Source organism: Marmota flaviventris, chromosome 10, assembly GCF_047511675.1.
Source record: "Marmota flaviventris isolate mMarFla1 chromosome 10, mMarFla1.hap1, whole genome shotgun sequence".
Taxonomy (NCBI): domain Eukaryota; kingdom Metazoa; phylum Chordata; class Mammalia; order Rodentia; family Sciuridae; genus Marmota; species Marmota flaviventris.
The window spans coordinates 54389450-54409962 of NC_092507.1; the positions used below are offsets into that span (position 1 = coordinate 54389450).

Below are 20513 nucleotides of genomic sequence, written 5' to 3' on the forward strand. Positions count from 1 at the left end.
AAAAAAAAAAAAACCCAGAAAGTGAATTAATCAAATGCACCATCGCTTTGAGACAATTAGAGTGTCTGAGCTTTGTGCCGAGGCTGCATCTTCAAAGGGCTGGTCTGCAATGGAAAGAGGGGGTTAAGGAACACCTAGTTGAAATGGGGGAGGGTGGGACTTCAAATTTACTTAAATATTCATGGGGCTTCCTCCATTTTAATCTTCTCCTTTTAAAAAGATGGCTGTGTTTCCCAGTCTGGAGAATTGCTGCCTCCTTGCAGAGTTCAGCAGAGTAGGACTAATCTAGGGTGGAAACCCCCCGCGGCCACCAGGACTCTTCATAATTGATAAGTGTTTCAAGCCAGCCAGCTGAATGCATTTGGACAGACTCTTGCTCCTCTGTACAATTCCTGATTTCATTACTCTCTTCTGCCAGGAAATAAGCAGGGAGCATAGGCTTCTAACAAGAACGGAGTGCCGTGATGGGCTTTGTTTGGATTAGGAAATGCCATAAATTTTGGAGGCTTTGTCTTTTCTAAGTTTTGATTATTTTACCACTGGATCTGCAGGGCTTTCCTGATCCTTTCGGGATTGCTCTCTCTCAGAACTGAATTCTTTCAAAGGGATTTGTGGATTGTATCAAGAAGAGCATTCAAAATGCCTGAGGCAAACTATTTGTTATCTGTATCTTGGGGTTATATCAAGGTGGGTTAATTCGATTGTGTTTTGTGTCTGATAGAATGTGAAACCTTTACATTTGTATGTTTTCTGTGAAGTGGAAAACATCCGTAATGATTTGTGTGTTCATTTAACCCACTGGCTTCTGATTGTGAAATTGTATTTAAATATACAGTAATGTATTTTAATCCTGTTCTTACTCAACTTAATATTTAAAGAATGCTTTTGTTTTCCTTTAAACTTTACATCTACTCTCCTTACGCTGAACAGGTTATCAACTCAATTATATTTTAGAGTTAATTGTCCACAAATATATTTTTAAAAGCGATTTCATTTTTCAAGTAAAAAATTATTTTTGACCTCTGTGGAATTTATTTTCCTGTGTTCGAATATTCAAAAAAAAAATCAGTTGTTACTTCTAAAATATCTTAAGAAAATCTTCTTTCCTAAAGTGACGTTGGAATAATTTCAAATTAAGGGGATATTATGTTTTTTAGAATCAGTATCATTTATCTAACAGTATCTGCTAGTCCAGTTTCTTGGTTCCTAGAAAGTAAAGTTGGAAACATTTAAAGTGATAATTTGCTCTTTCTTTAGGTGGTTAATGCATTTTTTTCTTCTTTACAAACAGTTCAAAAGAATGCTGAACCGGGAGCTGACACATCTCTCAGAGATGAGCCGATCAGGGAACCAGGTGTCTGAATACATTTCAAATACTTTCTTAGGTAAGATACTAAAAGGGAAAAATCTGTCCCATAACTGAACTTTTTCAAGATTAATTTCACAACCCATCAAGGATATTCCATGTGAATTTGGAATGGGGTTAATTTATAAAAAAAAAAAAAATCCATTTAAAATAAGAACTGAAGCCAATCTTTAAGGGAAAAAAAAAATTAAGCAGGAAGATGATGGGGGGAAAATGAGTACAAATGCTTATTAAGTTAATAAATAGAAATGAGTACAAATGCTATTAAAGACAGACATTTATTATGGGCTGACTTATATACTGTAGGTCCCTCTTATCTACCAGCCCAATTCCGTCTCTGCCAAGATCTCTGAAGTAGCACGAAACATGCAATTCCCCAAACCCTAGAGACAACTCCATTAGCTCCTCTGACACAGTATTATTTCCATTCTTCCAATAACTGGGCTTTGAGGAAAAGGTGCTTTTTAAGGGATACGCTGGAAGACTAATTCCATAGTGAGTTTAGAGAACTAGCTTTGGAAGTAATTTGACTACTGCTTTGCTAAGTTATTTCTTAAAAATAAACTGTGGGGAAGAGGAGAATTTTCATATCTCTAAAAGATTTGATTCTTCTCTAAGCAGCATCATTGTCTTCTGATCCTTTACCTATTATTCTCTTATTCTCTGTTGTTACGTTGTTGGTACTTAACACATAACACTGACCAAAAAGGTTTGCATGAATGACCCTCAATTACCATCATGCATCTCGTTTGAGTATTAGGGATTTCTGATCTCAGGCTTAAAGGCAATTCTGTTGTAAAATGAACCTATTTTGACTACTTTAATATGGCCTCGAGAATTGGCAAATCTGTACTTCAAAGCGAATGGGTAGCATTTAGATATTTATTCTGTTGACTTTCAATTACTGTTGAATTATACTTGCTTATGAAATTCCATTTTCCAGGGAAATGACCCTTTGTAACAGTTGACCATCACACCCTCCTTTTTGGAATAGCCACATATCATTAAATCAATGAGCATCTGCCTTGATGCCTATGGATGCACATATCTCTTTAGTTCTATTTTGAAAAGATCAATCCTATTTCTCTAACACCAAAGTAGTTCCTGCTATCAGCAGCAGATCAATCAGCTTTCTCTTTGAGCAGCCTAGTACAAAGCTGGCACATTACTGTGCAGCCAATGGTCACTGAGCAGGATTAACAAGTGCCTTCTGTTTCTATATGTATCTGCAGCCCTTGGATTTTTTTCAGCTGCATTTGCAGCAACCTCTGTCAGAGAACAAAGAGGAAGAATTTTTTATACCTCCTATCTCCCAGAATTGTCTAGGATCTAATTGAAGAGGAAACATGACATATTGAGCCTTTTCTTTCCCCCGCTTTCTCCTGTATTCCTTTGAATACAGGAATCCTCCATTGACCATTTCATATATCCTATTCTTTGGAACATTCAATTATTTTGCATAAGCTGAGTACTGTTTTAGTTACATTTTACAGGTTAATTGACTACAGGAGAGAAGAATAAAATCAATTAAGTGCAATAACTTGTTTTGTTGCATGTTAAAATGCAGTGGCTTATATGTCTTTGCAGAAAAGATTCTCACAATTTTTTTATTTGTTTTAATTAGTTACACATGACAATACAATGATCTTGACATATCATACATTTGAATCAGATGGGATATAATTTCTCATTTTTCTGAGTATACAGGTTGCAGAATCACATTGGTCTTGCAGTCACATATATACACACAGTAATAAGAGATTCTCACTATTAAAGATCCATGAAGTCTGAGCCCTTAATCTTTCAAGACTGGGCCAAAACAATCCTCTTCATTCCTAGTCTCTTGGAACATCCATTTACCAAGGATAGCAAGAAGGCCTTAGTATACTAATTAATCTCCTTTTAAATCATCATTGGCTATCAAGAGGGAAATTGGATAAGATATAAAGATAAGCCGGGCATGGTGGCACAAGACTTTCATCCCAGCAACTTGGAGGCTGAGGCAGGAGGATCCTAAGTTCAAAGGCAGCCTCAGCAATTTAGGTAGGCCCTAAGCGACTCATCTCTAAATAAAGTATAAAAAAGACTGGGGATGTGGCTCAGTGGTTAAGCACCCCTGGGTTCAATTCCTGATACCAAAAAAAAAGAAAAAAGATATACAGATAAACTTTCAGTCTCAAAACTATATGTCAAGAACAGACAGCTGTCTACTTTTTTTTTTTTTTTTTCGTACCAAGGATTGAACCTAGGGGCACTTAGCCACTGAACCGTATCCCCATCCCTTATTAGTTTTTATTTTGAGACATGATTTCACTAAGTCACTTATAGGCACATCCCTTAAGGAACACCAATTTTTTTGGCTTCTCATTATTCTGAAAATTAAACAATCAAGAACAAATTGTTGAGGAAAGTTATTAGAATCCCAATCCTTACATGCTCTTAGCATTAAGAGGATGGTGTACAGGAGAATATATGTGTGCTAAACCCCAATTAACAGACTAGACAGGTATATTGGAATTCTTAGGAAAATAAAGGAGGAAAACTATATAAAACAAGATGCCTTGGTTGCTCCATCTGTAAAATGGGAGCACGGGGATAGATGGCATTCCATATCCTTTCCGACTCAAACATTCTGTGATTCTCAAATGGACTAAATTTATCTGTTTTACTAAGACATGCTTGGCAACCTGGGTCCTCTGTGATGAAGCCTAGCCTTGCAATTGGACAATCTTAAAAAATGAACAAACAAATAAAGCTTATTTCCAAACTGCCAGTGCAGAACCTAGAACTCTTAGTCATATCTTTTTGAGCATGATAGGTGTTCCCAGGGGACCATGAAGCCTTCTTCATAGACTGCCATGTCTACAAAAGACCTTAATGTCCTCATGGTATAACTTCCTCATTTTATAAGAGAGAAAACTGAGGTCCAGAAGAATGACATAAGTCAACCTAGGTCACTTGGCTAATATGTTTCAGAGCCAGAACCAGCACCTAGATTTCTAGACTGAAATACCTACCACTCCTGATAGGAAGTGGGAACACAGAGAAGAAAATGACATGAGTAATATGCACATTGTTTGGGAAAAAATGTCTTTAGGAAACAGAATTGTTGGACCTAAAAATGAAATGTTTATTAACAGTTTCTGATACTATAAAAGGCTTTGATCAGAGCATGGCAATCATCTCTGAGCAAAATGAGATGATTTTAGCAATGTTAAACTTAAAAGCAATATCTCAATAAGTGTCATTTAGTGTTAAAATGCATCATCCTGGGAGGAGGGAATTCCCTTAATCTGGGGATCTGTGAAACTTGTGTGGTTTCCATCTAAAAAGATGGTGTCCTAATTACTAGTCCAGATATGTGTTGTAGTTCTTGTATGATGATGGGCTCCAGGTTGCTGGCACAAACAGAAATAGAAGAATATAATTTCATGGGAAAATAAAGCAGGTTGTAGATGGAGAGAACATAAATAAAACAAGATTTTTCGATATTACATGACAATTTAATGTTTTTACAGACAACAGGAAAAAAATATCCTTTTGAATTCCTTACTTACTATCTTGAAGCTAGAACTTAGAATATTCCAGATGTAAAATGATGCTGGGCTTCAGCAAGCAAAGCACCTCAGATTTTGCCATTGAAAGAGATTGGATGATACCATTATTTTGTGTCTGTTTATGTTTGTCTTACAGTGGCCAACCATTCAACCATTTCCCCCACTCTATTCTGGCCATTCTGTAAATGTAAATTCACTATGTTTTTTGTGCTTTTTTTTTTTTGGAGTCTGTGTCTCAGGCTGTTTCCACACTATGCTGGCTAAGCATTTAACAGAGGAAATTCAGAACAGGGAAGCCTATCAGTTGTTCCAATGCTTGCATAGGGAAACTCCCATTAAAGTTGAATTGGCACTCTGTGAATAATGGCCTTCTTCTTTATTGCAATGTTCCAGACACAGCAGTAGTTCAGCTCAATTACTCACTGTTGCAGGGACTCTTTAATTAAACCAAGGGGGAAAGCTGCTAGTCCCACTAGAGATGGTTATTACATCTGCAGAGGTATAGGGGAATTTCACAGCCTCTTAACCAGATGTGAAAAAATGGTGGCCAGGAAAGTCAGGGGTTATTGTGGCCTCTCATTTTTGAAAAAGTTGTGATTATTAGGCATAAAGTGGCAGGAAGAAATATTATTATTCAAAAATAATGTATGGTTTCTATGCCAGAGATTGCATGGCAGGAAAGAGATTTTTAACAGGAACCTCAAGACCTGGGTTCTATGCTCTTAAATAGTTTTATCTGGAACAACGTAATTGCAGAATAAAAAAAAAAATTGTTAAATAAATTGTTCTTTGAGCTTGGTCAAGTTGCTGACTTCATCTGAAAAATAAGAGTGTATGATTGTCTTTTGTTCTTAGATTTGGTTTTGTTTATCCAAGTCTTAGGGGAATCTTTTAAAAAATACTGCTTCAATAGAGCTGGGTGGGGCCCGTCAATCTGTATATTTCGAAAGTTTCCTGGGTGCTTCTGATTCTGGATTAAGTTGGAAACCCCTGAACTAATTGAGATGACTAAAATTATTCCCTAAGTAAAAGCTATAGTCTAAGAGCTTGGATCCCCTACAGACCACAGCAGGGTGTGCTGGGAATAGAGAATACCCTGTTCCAGCCCTGTCGCCAGGTGGCAAGGTGAAGGTGAAGCTGGTACTGTCTCCCTTTGCTTTGATGAAGTGTCAGCAGGGCCTGTGAGCAGGCAGAGGTCCCTGGGGAAAGCATGTGACTATGCTGTCATCTCTAAGAGTCTAAACGCAGATAGTGTGGATGCCAGCATGCCATCTGGAAGCATGTCATTTTCCAATGGAGAAGCTGTCTTTGTACTAATTTTCACTGTAACAAGCAGAGATAAATGTCCGCCACTTCTGAAAGCTGCATTAACTCTTTCTCGGCCACAGGGTGTCATTTAGTTCAATGAAGTAATGGTTAAGCAATTTAATCAATTATTGTTTCTGTGCCCTCACAGCCATCCCTGTGGCCTGAAAGAGTTAAGATATGTTTTTTTCCAGAAGTACTCAGGATACATCTACTATGAAATAGAATATTTGGTGGCTGAAATTTTTAATAGCATAAAATAAAGAACTTTTAGAGAAGGTAGACACTTTTTTTTTTTTTTGCAAATACTGTTACCTCATTGTAACAAAAAAATTTTAAATATTATATGAGAACAGAAGATTATGCTTGAGTTCTTTCCCTATTTCTTCTTGGACAAGTTATTTAGTTCCTCTGGGAAGTTCACCTAAATAAAATGGAGCAACAGACCATATGTTATCCAGTGAGATCATGCTATGAGAGTTCTTTATTAGAATCAGAATCCATTACCCACAGTTAGCGTTATTTTGAATATCTCTGGGCATACTCATTGGAACTTAAATGCTAAAAAACATATTTCTTTGTCTGTCGTAGACAAGCAGAATGATGTGGAGATCCCGTCTCCCACCCAGAAAGACAGAGAGAAGAAAAAGAAGCAGCAGCTCATGACACAGATAAGCGGAGTGAAGAAACTGATGCACAGTTCAAGCTTAAATAATACAAGCATCTCCCGCTTTGGAGTCAACACCGAGAATGAAGATCACTTGGCCAAGGTGTGCATGAGCTGGGATTGTGTGCATGTGGCTCTTAACTTTATAGCACCCAGGGGCCCGTCATCATTTAGAAAATAGTAGGAATCACTTTGTTAAATTTTGTAATGAAACTTATGTCCTACATTTATTTATTTATTTATTTATGGCTGTACTGGGAATTGAACCTAGGAGTGTTTTACCATTGAGCTACATCCCCAACCTTTTATCTTTTATTTTGAGACAGATCTCACTATGTAACCCAGGTGGCCTAGAACTTGCAATTCTGCTTCAGCCTTCTAAGTAGGGATAATAGACATGGGTCACTGTGCCTGGTCTTTTGTGTTTTCTTTTGTCTATGCTGGGGCATCTAGTTGAAGATCCTTATTCCATACCAAAAGGCTTTTTGTGCTTTTTTTCCCCCCTTCTTTTATCCTGAATTGAATTTAGTAGTGGATAGTTCCTTATGAATGGAGCATCCTTCTGAAGAATACAGGGAAAGTCCAAGGGAAAGCCAGTGGGCAGGTCTGAATTATCCCAGAGGATATTTTGGGAACTCTATGCTATGGGCCGGGAGAAAATCTGCACTGATTGACAGGGCTAGAGGAGAAATGAGGAGACAGGGACAGCACTGGCTCCTATTCCCAAACCCTCATACTGGAGAAAGGCACAGAAAAAATTCACATATCTTTGAGGAGGCTACACAAAATGACTGCTGAGGTCACCTAGCCTGGTGAGAGTGTGAAAGGAGCTTACTCTGGGGAAATGATCATTCAGTGAGACTTGCTGAAAGCTGTCATTAGAGTAAGATTGATTAAACATGGGGCCAAGCCTGTGGGCAGTTATTAAGTATGGAATAAGTTGTTCCTTAAATCAGATAATCTTGGAATAATCCCACAACACAGATCTGGATGTTGCTTCCTCCAGGTCTATCTGTGGCCTCGGAGCCCTGGAATAAAATTCAAGAACAGCATTCTTTCTGACCTTTTGCATTAAATTGGGGCCTATTTCTGCACATTCTGACAGCTGAGTCTCTCTGACCTGAATTCAGTGATAATAACCAAAGGGTAGAGGAGTTTCCTTGGTGCAGTTTTCTAGCTGTTACTGATGGAGCAGTGAGAAGCAAGGAGAGAATCAGAGAAATGGGACCAGAATGATCTCTATTCACTTGCAGCTATCTTTAAAAGCAACAATGGCTGAGGAGTGACGCATGGCAGAGTTGGTCAGCAACAAAATTATTACAAATGAAGACACACTGTTTCTTTTCTAAAAATAAAAAAAAAAAAACATGCACAAACTTGTCATCGTGATAAGGACACCCAGCCTCCTGAGCCATTCCACTCTCAGATTTTCATGCAACTAGAGCACACTACATAAATGCTCTGAGGACTTAGGTACCCAATGTCCAAAAAAAACAATTTTAAAAAAATTTTTAGTTGTGTATGGGCACAATACCTTTATTTTATTCATTTATTTTTATGTGGTGCTGAGGATCAAACCCAGTGCCTCACCTGTGCTAGGCAAGCGCTCTATCCCTGAGCTATAATGCCAGCCCCCCAAAAAATAAAACTTAAAGATATTTTTTAAAATATTTAAAGCTGGGCATGGTGACTCACTCCTGAAGTTCCAGCTGCATGGGAGGCCGAGGCAGGAGGATTACTTGAGCTCCCGAGTTTTGAGACCAGTGTTGCCAACACAGCAAGACCCCACATCTCTAAAAGAAAATATTAAATCCTTATTCCTAAATTTCTCTAATTTGAATTACAGGAGCTGGAAGACCTGAATAAATGGGGCCTTAACATCTTTAATGTGGCTGGATACTCACACAATCGGCCCCTAACGTGCATCATGTATGCCATATTTCAGGTGAGTAAACAGGAATGAATGTTGGTTATCCAATTGGATATCTCTTTGTGATATTTTTATTCTGTCACAGTTTATTTTCGTGATTTGAATTCCTCGTGTGTGTGTGTGTGTGTGTGTGTGTGTGTGTGGTGTGCACATGTGTGTGGTGCTGGGGACTGAACCTTGAACCCAGGGCTTGGTGCATGTGAGGCAGGTGCTATACCACTGAGCTCCATCCCCAGCCCCACCTTCCTCCATTTTTGGACATCTGCTTATTCATATTCTAAACCATTTTACCACATAGGAAAGAGACCTCCTAAAGACATTCAAAATTTCATCTGACACATTTGTAACCTACATGATGACTTTAGAGGACCATTACCATTCTGACGTGGCATATCATAACAGCCTGCACGCTGCTGATGTAGCCCAGTCAACCCATGTTCTTCTTTCTACGCCAGCATTAGATGTGAGTAGTTATAACCTGTTTTTCATACCTGTTCAACCTCTTTTAAAAATGCCATGCAATATGCAATATATTTACAAAAATAATGTTAAGTGGATGACCTCAAATTCTTGAACTGCTTCTTTGTTACATATAGCATCCATCCATTGTATTATTTATAAAAATGTTTTACATTTCTACTTACTTTGCCCTCTACTATCAGAAGAACCTTCCCTTTACATCCTTCCAATTGAAAATTATTTAATTTTCAAACACAATTAGCAGGGTCCAAGCTTTGTTCTTCATTGTATTCCTGGTAAAGGGATACATTGTATCTCTGTGTCTTGTTTAACATCTGGTTTATCATACATCCTCAACCTGCTTGCACTGATCAGAATTGCCCAACACCATCACAGGCCCTGTGGAGGATCATAGAAATATACTATACAATGCTCTGCATAGTTCCTATTAGGAATAAGCATCTATAGGCTTATTCTTCTAGAAATTCAGCAAACTGATTCTCTAGGTTGAAGAAAAAGTAACTGAAAATCTCCATCAGAGGAAATCAATAATGTAGAAGCAAGGAGGAACCGTGTTCTGTGTAACTTGACAGGATCTGAAGAGATGGCCATGACTCCCTCTCTCATAGATTAACGTTTACATATTTAACAGTACAATCAGCAATGGCCCAGCCATGCTATCATTGGGCACATGGAAATGGTGGTCAAGTACTTCCAAAATGTGCTGGCCCACTGCAGGAAGGGGTTAGCCAAACCCTATCCAGTCACATTTTCAGACTCAGTTTAGAAATTAAAGATAAACTGTCCAGAACTCTATCACTTGTTTTCATATTTTCTAAGAAAAGGAATCCAAAAGACTTGGGCAAGTGAGATGGAGCTAAGAGTGTTTGAATCCCCGGAAGGAAAGAAAGAGTATTGTTTTTATGCTCCTATAAATATCATGGAGCAGAACAACACCATTTATAACCCATGCAGTGTTATTGATAGGATAACTATCATGTGGCAAGAAATTGGCTATGAGTGCCACAAGCTTCTAGAAAAGGACAGTGTAATATGTCCATGAGTAATAGGATTGGTCTTTGGGGGAGAGGTAAAAGCTGAGTTAGCATTTGAAGGACTACAAGATTTAAGTAATCACAGAGGATCAGGAGAGACATTTCTGTCCTACAGTCAGCAACAATGTATACCTAATAAATACCCGGTTTAAATCAATGTGCCTGGGTGGGGACAGAGACACTCTCATGACATGACATGCAGTTGTTGAGCAGTCGGCATTAAGTTTCACTTCTTGGTAACATTCTCAGATCTTGCCTGTGGTGAAGATTTAGTGGATAGGAATTAAGTGAATTAATTAATGAATATATGACAGCTTGGCACAACACTATAAATTTAGCTTTGAGTGATAATTTATTGCTTATCTTATCGAGTCCAGAATTTAACCTTTTTCCTCTTAAATTACTCAGCCGGAATATAAAGAGCAGAGCCAGTCTGACTCGCTTCTTTGACTTGTATGTGCTTGTGTTCCATAAGCACTGTGCTGCCATACCACTGATCCAAGAAACAGACATCAGGTATTCACATGCCATGAGCATGGTGCTAATGACCTTCCAAACCTCAGCCTGTGGGCTTGATGTGGGAGTGAGCTCTGGCCATCGTCCCTTTCATAACAAAGACTAGGCTGATGAACAGATTCTGCATTTAATTAAATTAGCATATTATATACATCAACAATCCCTTTCCCAACAAGAGTGAAGTGCATTACTTTCAAATGAAATTGAACAAGCAGGACAGGTGAATTGGATATGGCATTAAATGCGCTCACTTTGCTCCACAGGCCGTCTTCACCGATTTAGAAATCCTGGCTGCCATTTTTGCGGCTGCCATCCACGACGTGGATCACCCTGGCGTCTCCAATCAGTTTCTCATCAACACAAGTGAGTTCACTACTAGAAAAAGGCATTTGAGATAATTGTCTGATTCACTGCATTTCTTCCTCCTAATGTTTTCATTATAGATAATAACAAGGGTGATAAGGAGGTAATCCTTCCATTCCACTCAAACTGGGTCAGGCCTTTTCTGGATACTGTGTCTAGTCTGGCAGCTCATTGATTGGGCTACAGAGAGAATTGGAGAGGATCAGAGGGAAGCCCTAAAAAGTACTCAAAGTTTGGAAAATACATTATGAAAGGAAAGAATAATGTGTAGAATTATCCAGTAAGACTAGAAAAGGCTTGGGGATGCATACTGCAACTTTCAGTATTATGTAGGGCTCTCACACACTACATCATAACATGCTAGGGTCCTTCTCCGCTGGGGAAGCAGAGAAGCTTCAAACAGAAATAAATTCCCCAAAAAGCAATGGAATGGGCTTTCACAATTCAAGGGAAAGCCATTAAAAGTTCCACATACTCTTTTCCAATTATACAGATTTGATCATGGATTGATCTGTACCAAGGAGAGTGACCCAGCTATCTTTCGGTTTGGTCTAGCCTTAGGATTCCAATTCATACTCGAAGATTTTGTTATGCTCAAAATGTTCAGTTTCATGCTATTGATGATTTATTCATTCCTTCAGTTAATGCTCTCTCTCTCTGTTCTGAAAATTCAGGTACTTTTTCTTCTGAGGATATTATTTATCCCATTATGGTCATGATTAACACCAAGCACTGATAGTTTTATAAAAATACCGTTTGAGCTCATTGCTATAAAAGAGTCCTTTTTGTCAGTCCTCATCCTCTATCATCAGAATGAGTAATCTGGGTTTGGGGTACACTGGTTTTTTTTAAAAACGTGTTCTTCTATTGAAAGAACATAAACTGCAGCCAGCTGCTTGTCTGCACGGGTTGCATCAGCTGGCTAAGCGTGCTTTCATGAATTAATCCAGATACAGGCCAGTTAGTGCCACACAGGCCCAAGTTTTTTGTGCCATAGCCATCTATAGATGCTTGCTCTTGATTATAGGGTGACCAGAACAAGGGAACTCACATAACTTCAGAGATCCCACCCCCTTTCTCAGGATGTAACTCAAAGCACAGGATGAAAGCAATGGTATATGAGTAACAGCACCTCTGACTGTAACACATTACGTCACTTGGTTGTTAGGCTTGTTAAGAGAAAGCGTGATTTCATGAGTTTGTAGTGCAGAGCTCTGCACAAGATTTCTGCAATTCTTCTGTGTAAATGGTGGGCTGAAAGCTGTGATTTAGGTACCTAGATATTACTCTTTCTGGTATAGAGAGCCAGAAGGCAGAAATGTCAACATCAGGATTTTTCGAAAAAATTATTGATGTTTAGTGTCACATTTACTGAAATCACCAAAAAAGCTACATTCTTTGGGTAAAACAAAAATTCACACCAGCACTTTATCTTTTTTGAAAATCCTAAACTCACAATTACCAGAGATGGAGGGAAACATATATGAAAGGGAAGATAGGCCAGGCACAGTGGTACATGCCTGTAATTCCAGCTATTCAGGAGGCTGAGGCCAGAAATTCTCAAGTTCAAAGCCAGCCTGGACAATTTAGAAAGAACCTGTCTCAAAAACATTTTTTTAAAAAAATAAGAAGGGCTCAGGGTATAGCTCAGTGAGTAAGTGTCCCCAGGTTAAATCCTCATTACCACAAAATAAGTAAATAAATAAATAAAATTAAAAAAATAAAAGTGGATATAGTTTGAAAAGCTTAATATACTTGATGAAGTTTAGTGTCATCTTTACTTTGTTCTTTTCCAAAGTATGAAATGTGTGGAAACAAAGGAAATTACAAGCTGAGATTAAAAATGCAATTCAGCTACTCAAGAATGCCTTTACTTGATGTCATATTTTTCATGAGAGGTGGAGAAGAACTTGAAAAAGGATTTTAAGAGACAGTGAATTTTAATCAAAGTGAAGTCTTATTCACCAGTATCTACCAGAAGCATAGTTGAAACTGACTACTTCTGTTTATAGAGAGGCACTATGTTAAGAGGCAAGGACCTATGGGCCATAGTTCTAAAATCATCTAGTGAGAACTAAATCTGATTTCACAATGTTTAATTATACAACTTTTATTGTATGCTTATTAAAGGCATCATTTTTTCCTATCTATTAGATTCAGAACTGGCTTTGATGTACAATGATGAGTCTGTGTTGGAAAACCATCACCTGGCTGTGGGTTTCAAACTGCTCCAAGAAGAGCACTGTGACATCTTCCAGAATCTCACCAAGAAGCAACGTCAGACACTCAGGAAAATGGTTATTGACATGGTAAGAATCAACCTGTCTATATTCCTCATTTATTTTTGCCACTGTCTTACAGACTGAGTTTATCGAGAGTTTTCATTTTGCTTTCACCCAAGGTTTTAGCAACTGATATGTCTAAACACATGAGCCTGCTGGCAGACCTGAAAACAATGGTAGAAACAAAGAAAGTGACAAGCTCAGGCGTTCTCCTCCTGGACAACTATACCGATCGTATACAGGTATGTGCTGAACTTTGGTGTGTCACAAAGCACACCAAATAACATCTAGAAAAAGGAAACGCCATTCGGTTAGATACGTCCTAGGCTGCTACTACAACTTTGGACTTATTTTAAGAACAAGCTGAAGAAAATGGATGTTCAAGTTTATCTCATTTATGAGAAAAACATAACTCCATTTATTGAATTTCTTAGTTCTAAAAATAAGTTGCAAAATCTTTTTATAATAGGACATATGTAACTGTTGGTGCCCAAAGCTCATAGTTTGAACCTGAATCCCTCTGACTTAAAACTTATTAGGTCTGTTTGGTTATAGATAGTGCTATCAGCTAGTCTCCTCTTTTCACAAACAGAAAACTTGAAGACATCTACTTCGAGTAATTCTTTAGATGCTTTCCAAACTGAGGAAAGGAAATGATAGCAGCATCTGAACCCCAATGTCCCTTTCAGTTCTTAAATTCAAAGACTTTCAGTTTAAGAAGATATCTTTGTCAATATCTATATCTATATCCCCTTTTGGACCCCATCATGATAAATAACCAACTCTGGCCAGCACCATTGTAACACTTTTTTTTTTTTGGGTGCACGTATCATAATTATAATGCAACTAAAATGTTCTTGGTTTGGTACTAAATGTACAAATAAGAGAAGGATAAGATGTTCTGGCAGTATTTACACTTAATTTTATGGGATTTCCAAAACTCAATGATTTCAGGTCCTTCGCAACATGGTACACTGTGCAGACCTGAGCAACCCCACCAAGTCCTTGGAATTGTATCGACAATGGACAGATCGCATCATGGAGGAATTTTTCCAACAAGGAGACAAAGAACGAGAGAGGGGAATGGAGATTAGCCCAATGTGTGATAAACACACAGCTTCTGTGGAAAAATCCCAGGTATTCAAAAGGAGAAATTTTTGCAATTTCTAGTGATTGTAGAACTGGAGAGTTCTATCTAGTTTCTTTATTTTAACAAAATCTCTCTCTCTCTCTCTCTCTCTCTCTCTCTCTCTCTCTCCCTCCCTCCCTCCCTCCCTCCCTCCCTCTCTCTCTCTCTCCCTCCCTCCCTCCCTCTCTCTCTACATATGAAATGATGAAATGACAGCCACACCGTTAGTTTCATTGTGCTCATGACTCATGAGCCTTCTCCATTACACTCAATTTCACAGGGTAGGAATGAAGTGGTCATCAGAAACCATCAATATTTGGACTGTGCATACCCAAACCATTTAGATAGTCATCTATGACTTTAGCAAATCTGGCTAATCCTTGACTACTGCTGTCTCTTCATCCCATTTCTCCAGAATTCTTATAGCTCTATCTTCAACTCCTCACTCTTGTGTCCAGTTCTCTGCTGTGGCTCTTTCCCCATTATCAAATGCATTGCCACCGTCATCAGAGGGCATCAAAGCCCTGTCTGTGTCCCCTTTCCACTTTGTAACTGTGCCTTTAGGAATATTCTAGCATTTTCCAGTTGTGTCCAAACTTACAAATTCTGTGTTCTGAGAATGGGAAATAATACTTTGAGGGTGTGTTTTTGCAGAAATACCCCAGATGCTAATAGTTGTGGAATATGTATACTATAAAGTATCTGTATTCCTACAATAGCTTCAAGACCTGCTGAAATGCTATTTTTTTTTCAGGACAACAAATGGGTTGAACCAGGTGCTATGATTCAAAATGGGTTTATGGGATATCCAAGGTGTTTATCACAAAAAAATTGGGACTGATTTTTGTTAGCATCTAACCTCTTTCCCCACTACCTATAAGCCCCATATTTGTATATACTTATAGTATCCGTATGTAGTTTCTTTGCAGTTAGTATTTTGTTGCTTCTTAGAGAAATCCAACTAAATTAGTTTAGAATCTGTAAAAGTGATCTAAATGCTATAAAGATTCAAGATATAATTAAATTAATCTGGGCCAAATCAAATAACCGAGAGCTTTAACTGGAACAAGATAAAATAAAAATTAATTTACATTTTTCTTACTAACAGTGATGGTTTATATTTATATGATGTTCTGTGTGGTCCCATATATTATCCTACGTGAATCCCCAAGCAACCATGCAAGGCAGATAAAGCAGGTGTTTCCCCAGTGTCCAGTGAAACAGCTGTTCTCTTCTTAGTCACCCGGTTGCCCTCCACCCAAGCTTTTTCACTCTCCATCACTGGACAGGCCTCCCTGATGCCATGACATCACCCCTCAACCCACCCCCACCCTGCTCTGGTGTTTCCCACAGATGGCCTCTGTTGAACTTTATCTGATTCATCTGGCAGTAAAGAGCTCATGGAATTTGTGTGCTCTTGGAATTTGTGGGTTCTTTCATCCCATGAGCTAGGAAATAAGCAACTAGCCCCTACCTTTTAAAAATGTCCTAAGCATTTCTTAGCAGCAGCAAAAGCAAATGAGGAAAGGAAATGACAGCACTGTGTTCAGCTCACTCAGTTTTCTCCATTGCCTTGAGCTGATTTCTGGTCCCTGGAAAACACCTTGAAAATAGTCTCAAATCCATTAAATATGCATAAAGAAGTAGAAGGGAGGAGGGATGAAGTGTGGGCAGAAGAGAAGTATCTGACTCATCCACAGTCAAGTTGTCATAACCAATGTCAATCAGAGATGCCCCGACTTTGGTGTGAATCTTGTTTTTGAAGGCTAAGAAAGAACCAGATATTTGAAAGAGTCACATATGATCAAATGTTATGTATATTGTAACAACTTGAATATGTCGAATGACTGGACAAATACCAGAATATTAATAAAGGAAAGTTTCCAGTGGAGTGGAAAGATAGCTATGTAATGTCCCCTGGGGGCCCTTGCTCATCTCCCCCTGAATCCCAAGCCAGTATCTCTCTAGCTCCCAAGACCATGACAGGGGAATTCCATTCCCTCATCCAACTACTGTCTATTCTCTCTCTCTACCTGCCCCCACCCCCACGTTTCCTGTTTGTCTGACAATGTAGAGGTCGACATGAGGCCACATGGCTAGCTCCTGCAGGATGCATAGCCCCTACACAAACCACAACAAAACCATAAGCCTTGGATTTATTCACAGGAACACCAGCAAAAGGAACTGCTTGATTGTTTTTATTTTCCTTCTTTCTTCTGATGGAAATGACTATGTGTCCTATGTATCCAAAACAATGGCAGGCATCTCCACAGAGGGGATCTTTGTTTGTTCGGGGCTTGAGTTATTTTCAAGCTTTTTTTTTATCAAACTCCTCTACAAGTCAGAAGCATCCCCCAGAACTTGAGAAATTCCAGAGCAGACAGATGCCAGCTCCTGTTGTTTTGGCACAACAGCATATTTTGAAGTTATCAGGGAAAGAATGTTGAGTCAGAACACTCTAGACCTGGGGCTGCCTTCTTCAGAGAATGACTCACAGAGTCCAAGTAGTGACACAATCATTCCCAACACTAGTGTTTCAGCCAGTCTTCTTACCTGGCACATGTAAAAGGAAAAGCAGTGTGATATTGTGAGAGCACAGCCTTTGGAATCAGACAGAGCTGAGACTCAGTTCCAGCTCTATCACTTACTAGTTATGTGACCTCTACAAGATCTTTAATTTCCTGAGTTTCTTCTTTTGCAAATGGCAGACTACAAAACTTACTTTGCAAAATGAAAAGACATACTGCATATATTGCATCCAGGGTAGGACCTACCATAGAGAAAGTACTCTGATAAAGCAATAGGTATTACTGACCTCTCTGAGGTTGGAATGGCTCTCTCTTAGCATGGGAACCAAGACTGCTTGTTTGATTTTCAAGGGTCCTTTGCAATGACAGATGTATAATCTTATTTTTCTCCAGGTTGGTTTCATTGACTACATTGTCCATCCACTGTGGGAGACCTGGGCAGATCTGGTACAACCCGACGCTCAGGACATTCTGGACACGTTAGAAGACAACAGGAACTGGTATCAGAGCATGATACCCCAGAGTCCCTCCCCACCACTGGACGAAAGAAACAGAGACTGCCAGGGTCTGATGGAGAAGTTTCAGTTTGAACTGACCCTTGAAGAGGAGGATTCTGAAGGACCTGAAAAGGAGGGAGAGGGCCACAACTATTTCAGCAGCACAAAGACACTTTGTGTCATCGATCCAGAAAACAGGGATTCACTGGGAGAGACTGATGATGTAGAAATTGTGACAGAAGACAAGTCCCCAATTGACACATAATCTCCCTGCTCATGTGGAGACGAACATTCCACCCTTGAGAAGCATGCCAGCTGTATGGTAGGGCCAGCCCATCACCAGGGCAAGGCCTGCACAGGACAAAGGTCACCTGGCCTTTGTAGTTACTTGAGTTTGGAGCCAGAATGCAAGGCCATGAAGCAAATAGCAGCTCAGGAATCCCGTGGTTGACTTGCCTGGCCTGCAGGCTTGGTGGAGAGCTGAAGTTTTATGGTAGTAGAGGCCAGTATCCCATCGCGACTCAATGGCTTGAAAAATGGAAGACACAAAACTGAGAGATTTCTCTGCACTAAGTTTCGGGACCTGTCCCGACAAGTGACTGAACTCACTGATTAATAACTTCATTTCTAAATCTGCTCACCTGTCCCCTTGTCTGCCAACCTGTGTGCCTTTTTTGTAAAACATTTTCATGTCTTTAAAATGCCTGTTGAATACCTAGAGTTTAGTACCAACTTCTCCACAGATAAGTGTTCAGAGCTGACTTACACTTTTTTTTGACTCTTTCTGGGGGGGAAAAAAAGGAAAGAAAATAGTCTTCCTTCTTTCTTGGGCAATATCTTTCGCTTTACTACAGTTAACTTTTGCAAACAGACAGGAAGGACACAGCTCTAACCACATTCTACTTCCTTCCCCTGTTGTCCAGTCTAGCTCCACAGTGGTCCTGGTAACCCAGCTCTGTTTGCCTGCTTCTAACAGTAGTTTTTCTCTAGGGTCTCACTATTTTGCTCTAAGCAGAATAACATTGAACAAAATAGGGGATGAGAGGGGGATAGCTGTATTGTTCACCATGTCAGCCTGTATAGCACTCAACTTAATAAGGCAGTGTGCCCCTTGTGTCCTGAAGCCTCTGTGCCTCTGTGGGTTGCACAGCCCCATCCTGTTCTCTGCCTACCCCCTTCACTCCATTATGCTAGTCACTCCATTATGCTGTTCACCATTTAACGCTGCCATCTTCCTCTTGCACTGCCTTCTGCGCTAACACCTCCATTCCTGTTTATAACCGTGTATTTATTACTTCATGTATATACTGTAATATTTTGTAAGTTATTAATTTATATATCTAACATTGCCTGCCAACGGTGGTGTTAAATTTGTGTAGAAAACTCTGCCTAAGAGTTACGACTTTTTCTTGTTATGTTTTGTATTGTGTATTCTATAACCCAAACATTGCTTAAGAGAGACACAGGCCCCTCTGCACAGAGCACAGGGATGGGCCTTTTGCTAAGAGGGCCTGCCCTCTCCCTGTCTGCGTTCCTAATACTGCACAGCCCCTTTATGAACAGGTTTTGCAAACAGGATTCTCATATTCGATACTAAAAGGTTTATACTGAGCTTTTATTTTGTATGGTTTGATAGGGGTAGGGGGTGATGGGACATTGTTTTTACCCATGTTCTATCCAAGTCTGTGTACGCATGAGTTGGGTTATAACCGGTTTCTACTATAATTGTGGCTTCGGTTCAAAAAGCAACACTACATTTGCTCACAGATGATTCTTCTAAGTATTCCCAAACTACTGACTTTGAAGAGCTAGCCTCCTGCCTGCCACTAAGCAAGAATGTCATGTTCCAATTCATTCTGAAAGAAAATGATAAAACAATGTGAATTTTTATAATAAAATGTGAACTGATGTAGTAAATTATGCGAATGTGAAGCTTCTTCTGATAACACTTGTTAGGCCTCTTCCTGGTGTCAGTTTCAGTTTGTAAAATATGTTTCATGCTTCGGTTCAGCATTGTGACTCAATAGTTTAAAAAAATGGCACAAATGTGCATGACCAATGGGTTTGTATGTCTATAAACACTGCATTGTTTCAGGTGGACATTTTACTGTTTTCAAGTTTCTCACAATGTATGTTATAATATTATTATTATTATTATATATTGTGCTCAAATGCATTCCTAAGAGACTTTTATATGAGGTGAATAAACAAAAGCATGATTAGATTAGACTGTAGGCCCAATTATTTTGTGGTTAGTTCTGATGTATTAAAGCAGATCTTGTTTCCCTCTCTTTTCTCCAACTGTAACCCACAAAGAAAGTCAAACACTTTACTTGATCAACATCAAACTGGGGTTCTAGAATCTATTACCAAAGAATCCCACCTCTTAGCAACTGTTCATTCAGCTCAGAGGTGCAGGCAGGGAGGTGGTAAAGAAAAGCACACACACACAAAAAAAAACCACTTTGTTCATCTTGAACCAGCTTTGAGAATGTGATGTGTTGATACATAGAGGACATCCTCCGCTTGGCTGGGTGCTTCAGAAAAGTGAATCAGAAGCATAGCACATTAGCTTAGTGTAGTCAGAGAGACTCACTGATTCCCTCCACACAGGACAAATTTGAGGTCCAGAGTCATCTTAAACCACAATCCACAGAGCTGGGATGGACTTTCATGGTCTTCTCAATGATCCAAGGACTATCTTGCTAGTTGTATGGTTAAGTTTTTTCTTTCTGGAAAGAACGAGCATAAGCAAAGCACATTTAAATGTTTCGTTGAGATCTTAAAAGTCAGCATTTTAAAAATTTATACAGAGGTGTGTGTGTGTGTGTGTGTGTGTGTGTGTGTGTGTATGTTTTG

The 20513-nt window shown here is 39.1% G+C and overlaps 1 protein-coding gene across 2 annotated transcripts in view; it reads left to right on the forward strand.

Moving 5' to 3' along the window:
• Positions 1-19878, forward strand: part of Pde4b (phosphodiesterase 4B) — a 424568-nt gene extending 404690 nt beyond the window's left edge. For both annotated transcript variants that reach the window (XM_027949471.2, XM_071617924.1), the window contains 9 exons: positions 1292-1385; positions 6820-6998; positions 8742-8840; positions 9124-9288; positions 11119-11218; positions 13373-13527; positions 13620-13742; positions 14455-14637; positions 17551-19878. In XM_027949471.2, the coding sequence (XP_027805272.2) occupies positions 1292-1385; positions 6820-6998; positions 8742-8840; positions 9124-9288; positions 11119-11218; positions 13373-13527; positions 13620-13742; positions 14455-14637; positions 17551-17919 (1467 nt within the window). In that variant the 3' untranslated portion in view covers positions 17920-19878. The remainder of the gene's footprint in view (positions 1-1291; positions 1386-6819; positions 6999-8741; positions 8841-9123; positions 9289-11118; positions 11219-13372; positions 13528-13619; positions 13743-14454; positions 14638-17550) is intronic.
• Positions 19879-20513: the final 635 nt, after the last annotated feature.